At 55.2% G+C, this 9,802-nt stretch overlaps 2 protein-coding genes across 2 annotated transcripts in view; both read right to left on the reverse strand.

The window, feature by feature from the left end:
* Nucleotides 1-1,121: 1,121 nt before the first annotated feature.
* Nucleotides 1,122-8,201, reverse strand: HMOX1 (heme oxygenase 1). Its single transcript, XM_025881745.2, has 5 exons — nt 8,044-8,201; nt 6,476-6,596; nt 4,007-4,498; nt 3,191-3,290; nt 1,122-1,652 (listed from the first exon to the last, which is right to left on the reverse strand). Exons 1-5 carry the CDS (start codon nt 8,166-8,168, stop codon nt 1,522-1,524), a joined length of 969 nt encoding a protein of 322 aa, XP_025737530.1. The 5' UTR covers nt 8,169-8,201; the 3' UTR covers nt 1,122-1,521.
* An 89-nt stretch (nt 8,202-8,290) lies between these two features.
* LOC112831632 (uncharacterized) overlaps nt 8,291-9,802 on the reverse strand; it is a 19,869-nt gene continuing 18,357 nt past the window's right edge. The window contains exon 5 of the mRNA XM_073900877.1: nt 8,291-9,097. Within this exon, the coding sequence (XP_073756978.1) occupies nt 8,974-9,097 (124 nt within the window). The 3' untranslated portion in view covers nt 8,291-8,973. The remainder of the gene's footprint in view (nt 9,098-9,802) is intronic.

The raw sequence follows: 9,802 nt of genomic DNA on the forward strand, positions 1-9,802 counted from the left end.
TTATTTTCATTTTGCCAGTGAACAAAAGGAGACGAGTGACTTGTCCAAGGTTCCAGGCTTGGTGACAAAGCCAGGACTGGGCACAAAGTTCTCCTGACTCCCAGTCCTCAGGTACTCGTGGTGTTAAGGAAACACTTTCTCTTCTGCTTTCCCACCTTCAGGGAGGGGTTTTCACTTGCCCAGATTGGGAAGCTGCAATATTAATATTTCAGTGGCTTTCATGACTTAGGCCGGGGGTGGGGTGGGGGGGAACGTGGGTTTTAGAGCTGCACAGATCTGGTTTACATCCTTCCTGCCCCCCAGAGTGGTAGCACCCCTCACGGGTTTGCTGTGAGCATTAAATGAGGGGACATAGGGGAAGTGACTCACACACACAGCACAAAAATCACTTAGCAAAAATCACAAACCCCCGATCACCCTCATTTCATAATAGGAGCTCATGTGGTCCAGTGTTGGCATTTTACCTGCATCTCATTTGCTTCTCAAGACAGGCAGGTGAGATAGGTCTCACTGTATTCACGTTACAGGTGACAGAACTGAGCCCCAGAGAGGTTAATAACTAACCTCAAAGGCAGAGCTACAAAGCAGAGTGGAAGGATTGGAACCCAGGGATCTCACTGGAGTCCCAAAGATTCACTGCATCCACTAAGTAAATTGTATCCCAGAATCGGCTCATTTGAGCCTAACAGGGCAATGCCATCCTCAGTAAAGCTGAGTCTTGCATCAAACAAGGTTCAACACAAAGATTCACACACCAGCTGCCCAAAGCTCACCCCCCACATTCTCAGAACGGAGACCAACATCCGAAACCAGTCCCTTCCACCACCACTTCACCCCTTCTCCCCACCAGGCATTCAAGAGACAAGCAGGGAAACGTTCAGCTCCCCAAGGGTAACAAGAGCCCAAGAAAAACACTTCCAGTTACTATCAGGCACTGGAGTTTATTATTTCACGCAAAAGTTAGAGGCAAGGCCACAGTGTTATTAAACACCTCCCTCCCAACCCCACCCCCAAAACTCCCCCCAACTCTGCTATAAAAACAGAACATAACAAAATACCACAGTTCAGGTGGAGCCAGTAACAAAGAGTGGCTCCAAAAAAAACAAGACAAACACAAGACACAACATCGTTGCACATTTATATGAAACTTGCCATGGCCCACAGAGAGGCGGTCATGGCATGTCAAGGAGACCGTGAACCCAGGGCATTTGGAGGTTCAAGAGAGCTGCCACTTCTGGCCATGTCTTCTGGGCTCTGCTGCAGGAACTGGGAGTGCTGAGGGGCCAGGCAGGATGCTCATCCCACTTTGGAAGTTCATGTCAGTGAGCTGGATGTGCTTTTGGTTGGGGAAGATGATGTCACAGACTCCCTTTCCAAAGACAGGGATGCAGGGAGAGGGTGGGGGGCACAGACAGCCCCCCATGTCTAAGGTAAGGAAGCCAGCCAAGAGAGATGCCTTCTCCAGAAAGCAGGCCCTCCACTGGACACAGCTCACAGTGTAAGGAGCCAGCGCCCTTGCATTCACATGACATAAAGCCCCACAGCAACCGTTGCCACCAGGAAGCTGAGCGTAAGGACCCATCGGAGGAGCGGTGCCTGGGAGAGAAGGCTGAGCTGGGGCTTCCCTCTGGGAGTCTCCGTGGGAGTCGAGTCTGAAAGAGAGAGGGGGCAATGTCACCAACAGGTGGACAGAGGTGGGGCGTATGGGAGGTCACAGAAAAACACAGCAAAAGGGCCTCAGCAGTCTCTAGTACAGTCCCTGCTCAATGCCAGGATTCTGCTAGCGCAGACAGGGAGCCCTCTGGCCACTGCTTAGATACCTCCAAAGACAGGGAGCTTACTACTTCTCCAAGCTGTCCACTTTTCCATTTTCAGCCAGCCCACATTGTGAGAACACACCCTCCAGGAGCACTCGAGGGGACCACACTGCTTGAGGGTAAAGACCCCTCCCCCTACCAGGTAGCTCATCCCATCCCATCAGGACTGGCCTCCTTCCCATGTTCCCAGGCACAATTCCACCAACAGAGGGTTCCACGTGGTCCCGGCTCAGGTGGGGAAGCCACAGGGCAGGCGGGGGAGGGTGGCTCCAGGAGCAAAGGCTTCAGTAACCTGCCGAGCAGGCAGCTGGGCTTCACCTCTTTGTTCAACCCCCCCAACCGCCGAGCCACAATCCCGCCCAACCGTGTGTCAGGCTCAGTGAGGGTATATTTCGTGGAGCACTTTGGTCTTTCTGGAAGTTTTCCAGATATTCTCTCAGCACATGTCTCCCTCTGAGGCACATGAGAGAGGAACTGACATGCAATAAGACCCAGGGGGGTTCCTTGTCTTCCCGGTGTCCCATGGCACGGTTAACAGCTAGGACCGCTCCCAGCCACCCTGCCCCACATCAGGCAGTCTCTGCTCAGGAACCCTGAAAGGGCCGAAAAAAAGTATCTAAATTAAGAGGCTCATGGGGCACCTGGATGGCTCAGTCCGTTGAGCATCCGACTCTTGCTCTCACAACCTCAGGGTCGTGAGTTCAAGCCCCACGTTGGGCTACACACACACACACACACACACACACACACACACACACGCCCCACGTTGGGCTACACACACACACACACACACACACACACACGCCCCACATTGGGCTACACACACACACACACACACACGCCCCACGTTGGGCTACACACACACACACACACACACACACACACACACACACGCTCTGCCCATGACTCCTGAGGGTCCTTTGTGTGCACGTCTGTACTTGTAACCAGTGAACTAGAACTTGTCGACTGCCCTTGATTTTATTCTTTTTTTTTTTAAGATTTTCTTTATTTATTTGAGAGAGGGAGAGAGTGAGAGATAGAAAGCACGAGAGGGAAGAGGGTCAGAGGGAGAAGCAGACTCCCTGCCAAGCAGGGAGCCCGATGTGGGACTCGATCCCGGGACTCCAAGATCATGACCCGAGCCAAAAGCAGTCGCTTAACCAACTGAGCCACCCAGGCGCCCTCGACTGCCCTTGATTTTAGAGATGGGAAGACTGAGGTTGCACAGCTGGCCCTGAGCCACACTCCGAAAGATGGCCCCAGGGCCCTGTGCCCGCACTCTACTTCTCACTTAAAATACTCAGAAAACAGAGACAGACAGCCGGGCCCCGGGCTTGCCTTCCACAGAGCTCATCCCGGCGGGGAGGCCTCACCTTGCACCCCACTGTCAACACGCCGGCGCAGCCCCGGGGCCTGCGAGGGGCTCTGGTCCTCGGGGTCCTGGCTCAGCAGCTCCTGCAGCTCCTCAAACAGCTACAAGACAGAAGACACGCGAGCCCGCCCCGGTGAGAGATGGCACTAGGCCCCGGCCGAAGGTGGTATGTTAAGTTGTGCTAGGAAATCTTGAGGACTTCACAAAATCGTTAAGAAAAATATTGAGCAGTCCCATTCCCGTCACCCAGCTTTTGAGAGAAAACGTGACAGGTGCATCTGCATCACCTGCTTGCTCCTCCCCTCGTGCTCGCAGGCAACCAGCATCCTGTCATGAGGGCATCCTGTTCATGCCCTTGTCCCGTGTCCTGGCCATGCCTGCACCGCCTGGGAGCCTCCCCCCCCCGTGCCAACCTGGCCACACACACACACGATGGCAATGTTGTAGCGGAGTGCTGTCGCAGAGGGCTACAGCGGCGCCTGTCACATCCCCAAAGGAACACAGCTGACACGACAGGGCCGGCCCTGTGGCAGCTCTTGCCATCGGGCCTCTCTGGGTACGAACTCACTTGAGCCTCCCAACAACTCTAAGAGGCGGGGGCTGTTATAGCCCCATTTTACAGATGGGGCAACTGAGACGAGAGCAGCCAGCTAGTCAGTGGCAGAACTGAAAGCCTGGCTTCACCACAACCCACAGCCCCTTCCGCTGCACAGAACCATCCCCAGAGTGGCAGGGGGAGGGTGTGTGGGGTGCAGGGGTGCAGGGAGGGTGCGGGGGCGGGGGGGACGGCGGCCGCCCTGGGCTGCCAGACCCTCACCTGAATGTTGAGCAGGAACGCAGTCTGGGCCTCCTCGAGGACTCGCTGCCTGACCTCGGGGGTCATCTCCAGAGAGTTCATGCGGGAGCGGTAGAGTTGCTTGAACTTCGTGGGGCTGGCGATGTTGGGGAAGGTGAAGAAGTCCACGCCCTCCCCGGAGCTGGGCAGGGCCAGGGCCTTCTGAGCGATCTTCTTGAGGACCTGGCCCCCCGACAGGTCGCCGAGGTAGCGGGTGTAGGCATGGGCTACCAGCAGCTCCGGCTGCCTGCGCCCCACGTCCTGGAGCCTCCGCACGTAGCGCCGTGTGGCCTGTGTGTAGGGGATGGCCTCCTGCCAGTGCGCTCCGTACCAGAAGGCCATGTCCCGCTCCAGGGCAGCCTTGCGGTGCAGCTCTTCTGGGAAGTAAAGGGGGGCGTAGACCGGGTTGTCCCGGTTGCGCTCGATCTCCTCCTCCAGGGCCACGTAGATGTGGTAAAGAGAGGCCATCACCAGCTGAAATGGTCAAACGAGTAGGTCAGGCTGCTGGCCTCGTGCAAGAACCCCACCCAGCCCCTTCGCGGCTGCCTTAGCGAGACCCTCGGGGACTCCCCAGGCTGGGTTCCCGCCTGCTGCCGCCCCCCCCCCCCCCCCCAGTGGAACTGAAAACCCTTTCACTCCACTGGATGAACACGCAGCCTAACTTATTCCTTATAAAACCCCAACAGAGGAGTTGCTATCCCCGCTTTACGGAAAAGGAAACTAGGCTTGGAGAACGTAGGAGACGGTGAGACCTCACAGGAGCAAGAAATGAAAACTGGAGTCAGGCCGAGGCGTTGCTAGGAGCCAGCACAGCTCTGGAGCAAGGGAGGACCTGAATGAAAGCCTTCCGGGGAGCCTCCCAGCCCCTCTGGACTTTGACCTCCGATTCTCCTTCCCTGAGACCCACTCTGAACCCCACCACCTCCAGAGGCTGGGCTGGGGGGACCGGCTCAGCACACCTTGGCTTGGGAATCTCCCGTTACACATTAATACTCTAGTCTGAGTTTGAAGGAGGACCACTGGTTGAGGTTTCCGACTTATTTCTGAGCCATGAACCTTCTCAATGGGGCAGAAAGCCAGGCAGCTGGATACAAAACAGCCTGGGTTATCAAGTGTGCCAACCTGGTTCTAACCTCAGCTCCCTGGGCTGTGTGACCCTGGGTAAGCCACCTGCCCTCTCTGGGTCATGGAAGGTCCGAGTGACTGTCCCGTCAAGCCCTGGTCCCCTCCCCTGCCAAAGGGGACAACGATGTCCTAAAGGGGGCTGACTTGAGTCAAGGAGGGTGACACAGGTCAAGTACTAGACAGAGGCTGGCACTTGGCCCTCAGTTCCGAAGCTGTGGTGATAAATGCCCCCCTCCATCAGCATCCTCTACATGAGCACGGGGTTCTCTCCCGGATCTTCGTGCCCACTTTGGACTCAGTGGCTTAGAGGCAAGATCCAAAGTCCCAGTGTCTGGGGATGGGATACTCCGGCAGTCACCTCCCTGGATCCTGCTGCCCGCAGCCACAGTCCAACAACTGGGTATATGCCATCTTCTTGGGGGGGGGTGGACGACGGGGAGAGGAAGCCAAGACTAGACGTGGCAGCCAAGGGCCTGAACCCCTGGAACCGTATGACACGTGTCACCGAAGCATCTCTCCGGCTGGAAGTGGGGGGAGGGTGCAGGCCGCAAAAGGGAGGGAGGGGTGTCAGGAGTCAGGGGATAGAGCTCCCCACCCCAGCACCTTCTGTTCAACCTGATCAAGCCTCTCCTCGCACTGATGTCTGAACACCTGACACCTGCCCGATTCTTCGAGCGCTCGCCTTCCTATTTGCATGAATTCCTCAGCCGTGCTGGGAAACAGCAAAATCCGTGCCCAGCAGAGAGCGGGTGCTTAGGAAGACCCTGCTGTCGAAATCCCACTTCACAGAGGAGATGCCCACAATCTTCCTGTGAGCAAGTGGTTGTGCTCGGCCTCGAACCCATGCCACCCCTTACCTTCAGAGGCACATCAGAATTAGGTCAGGAGCACTAGCTTTGAAGGGAAACCAGCCTTGGTCTGATTGCAGCCTTTCCCATTTACCTGCTGGCTGTGTGACCTCCCGCTAGCTACTTCACCTCTCTGAGCCTGCCCTTCCTCATCTTCCTTACCCAGAGCTGAGGCACAGATTAGGAATGGAGTGCGTAAAATGCCCAGCACAGAACAGGGGCTCAGGAACTGGCTCTACTACCCTAGCCCCTCCACGGCACTACATGGCAGGCTGTGCACTTGCTACGTGACCTTGAGTAGGTCACCTGCCCTCTTTAAGCCTCAAATGTCATCTGCAACATGATTCCCTTGGACATGCCCCTCTGGTCCCTCAGCATCCCTGGTCCCAATCCCCACTTAAACCACTGGCCTGAGCACCTCGGACACACTCACACCCGTCACACCCTCCAGCGGTGCTGGTCCCACCAGGCCACATACCTTAAAGCCTTTTTGGGTCACCTGGCCCTTCTGGAAGTTCTTCATGAACTCGGCATTCTCCGCCTGGATGTGCACCTCCTTGGTGGCCTCCTTCAGGGCCTCTGACAAATCCTGGGGCATGCTGCAGAAGGGAGGGAGGGAGGGAGGGAGGGAGGGAGGGAGGGAGGGAGGGAGGGTGAACACGGATGGCTCCGAGCAAGGTTCCTCCCAACGCTGAGTTTCTGAGGATGCCACCTGCCCATCAGCAGGCCTTTGAGTGGTATCAGGCTTCTCTGCAGAAATAAGTCCAACCCGCCATCTGATACACAGGCAAGGTTCCTAACTACCTTAGGATGCAGCCCCATCAACATGCTCCAAGTCATATGACCAATTGGGAAATCCTGGTACCAGTTATTGTTTGGGGGGAGGTTTGCAACACCCAGGGAGAAGTAGCCCCGGCAGTATGACCGGTCATATTTCATATGAACATTCATATTTTATAAGAACATTCATATTTCATATCATAATTGCTTTGATTGGCTTTAGACCCAAATTTAATTCATCTATTCTATTGACATTTCACACTCAAATCCCTTATAATGTTACGCTCATCATAAAAGCACTTGGGTTAAAAAATCTGCAAAACTCGGGCGCCTGGGTGGCTCAGTTGGTTGAGCGACTGCCTTCGGCTCAGGTCATGATCCTGAGGTCCCGGGATCGAGTCCCGCATCGGGCTCCCTGCTCGGCAGGGAGTCTGCTTCTCCCTCTGACCCTCTTCCCTCTCGTGCTCTCTATCTCTCATTCTCTCTCTCTCAAATAAATAAAAAATCTTTAAAAAAAAAAATCTGCAAAACTCTGTTTTACTCAAAGAAAAAGTCCCTTTCTGAGAGTATTTCTGCCCCATGTCCGTCTCCACCTCCTGCAGAATTGTCATTTCTCTTTTCTCTCCCGTACTCCTTCCAGAAACATCACCGTGGTTCTATACATACTCATCAAACTCTTGGGAGAAGGGAAGGGGCCAGACTTGGAGGTGGACAGACTGTGGTTCAAATCCCAGCTTGGACACCTGCTAGCCAGGGGGCCTTGGGCTTCTTGCCTCCCTGAATTGTGCAGTGCTCATCTGTAAAATGGGGACAGGACAGCCACAGTGGTGTCTGGTTCAGGTGCTGGACCGCTAGTAAGAGGAGGATGCGGCCACCAGGGGGCTCTGGCAAGAGAACCAGCCACTGTCACCCAGGCTCCTCGGCAGCCCCAGGGATTCTAGATTAAGCAGAGAGCACCTCCAAGGACATTAAATTAAAAACCCAAAAAAAAAAAAAAAAGATACCATAGGGACACTCCCATCTGGTTACCAGCCCTGTGCCAGGGAGTCAGACGTGTAAATCACCTTTCATCCCTCTAATCACCCCCCACCGGACGGGACCGAAACCGGGCTCCTCCTTAGTCCAAAGCCCAAGGGAACTCAGAGAAGAGGCTTCCCGGCTCTGTCTCGGAGAGGGACTGCAGACCACAGCTAGGCGGCACGGCAGGGGCTGCCCTCCCGGGAGAGACCGGTTCCCCGCGCCCCGCGCCCCGCGCCCCGCGCTTGCCTGTCGGGCTGCGGGCGCTCCATCCGGCCGGCGCTCGGTTCTGGCTCCGGTGCGGGCTCCGACGTGTCCAGACGCGCAGAAGGACGTGCGAGAGTGACTGTGCCGAGCGCGGCCGCGCCGTCCATTTATCCCAGCGGCGGGTCACGTGGTGGCGGTCAGCAGCTGATCCCCACATTCGGCCAGACGTTGCAACACCCGCGCCGCGCCCGCCCCGGGCCAGCGGGGGCGGAGGGGGAGCGGTCATATGACCCAAAGAAAACAAAGCAATTTAAAACAGGACGCTTAAAAAAAAAAAAAAAAAAAGCAAACCTCCTGTGGAAATCTGAGCGGCTGTGTGATTTCGTCCCTTCCAGAGGCCCCCATGGCAGGACGGGAGTTGCGCACCTTGGGATTCTGAAAGGTCCAGAAACCTGGGAGGCTAGTGGGCAACGGCCGGGACTTACGAGCCCCAGACCCTGCCTGCTGTCCCCTCCTCCCCGTGCTGGGAGCCTGCGCTCCCTAGACGTCACCTCACCCCAGGGGACCCTGCGCTGACAGCCTGCGTCCTAATTCTCACTCTATATGTACAATTAGGACCTTTTTTTTTTTGGAGCACCTACTAAGTGTTGGAGACTGTATTGTGTTTATGGTTCCTCCCTACAACTATTCTCTGGGGTAGATCACTACCATTTTACAGACGGGGAAACTGAGGCAGGGGGTGATGACGTGGCGTTCCCGGGGTCACACATAAAGCAGGAAACTGGGACCCAAACCTGGGAGTGAGTTGAACTCTGCCCTCCTCCTCCAAAGCTGTCATAGCACTTGGTGCACACGCAACCTGAGAGCCATGCCCGGCACACAAACTACTTCCCTGCTTGCATGCCTACGGCGCTCTTCCAGAACTTGTCACTGCTGACTCCTCTCTTCACAGAGCCAGCCCCTTCTGGGCCACTATTGAACTAGGTCTGCAGGAGATCCATCACTTAGGACTGGGGGAGAGCAGGTCCCTGGGTGAGCCCAGGTGAGAAAACTGGATGATTCCTGAAGTCCTGTCCCAATGCCACCATTCTGGATTCTAAGTTAAAATACAGAAACACAAACAAAAAACAAATTATAAAAAGGTGACTTTGGCTCAGGACAGGGATGCTGTTTGGAAATGGAGGTAGCAAGTGCCCCACATCTGAAAAAATGCAAGTACAGGCTTGAGCATGGTCTGTCAAGCATGGATTCCCCAACTGGGGGACTGTGGTGGCTGAGTCCTGCTGTTCCTTCCATCCTCGCGTGTCTAGGAGGCCCTGACGCTTGGAGACAGTCTTCAAGAAGTGGGCAGTGGGTGCATCTAATCCGAGGTCAGAGTTCTGGCCCTTGAGCCACCCTCTTGCAGGGTCACTTACCTGAGCGTCAGTCACCAAATCAATCTGGCGATCGGGAGGTTGCTGAGCCTTCCAGATAGAGGGGCTGGGTCAAGAAGTTTAGTCTATAAACTATAGCACCACCTCTGTTTCTGTGAACAATGGTTACCATACTAACAGCTAATATCCACCGAGCCCTGACTGTGCACCAGCTACTATTTAAACACTCATGCATTAGCTCAATTAATCCGCACAATTACCCCATAAGGTTGGTATTATTATTCCCATTTTACAAACGAGAAAACTAAGGCAGAGGAAGTTAAGGTTTTGAACCCAGTCTGGGACAAAGATTTTTAAAACTTCAAGGTGAGGTGTCCTCTCCCAGAGATGACAAGATTCACAGAGGTCAGAAGTAAAGCTGTAGCTAC

This window comes from Callorhinus ursinus, unplaced genomic scaffold, assembly GCF_003265705.2.
Source record: "Callorhinus ursinus isolate GAN/ISIS: 27379988/994484 unplaced genomic scaffold, GSC_fseal_2.0 scaffold14, whole genome shotgun sequence".
NCBI lineage: Eukaryota > Metazoa > Chordata > Mammalia > Carnivora > Otariidae > Callorhinus > Callorhinus ursinus.

Excerpts from the sequence above, each read along its gene's own strand:
- HMOX1 (XM_025881745.2), bottom strand. The coding sequence starts at position 8,168 with ATGGACGGCGCGGCCGCGCTCGGCACAGTCACTCTCGCACGTCCTTCT. Across the intron at positions 6,597-8,043 it reads GAGCGCCCGCAGCCCGACAG|CATGCCCCAGGATTTGTCAG; the intron begins GCAAGCGCGGGG and ends TCCCTTCTGCAG. Across the intron at positions 4,499-6,475 it reads TGACCCAAAAAGGCTTTAAG|CTGGTGATGGCCTCTCTTTA; the intron begins GTATGTGGCCTG and ends TGACCATTTCAG.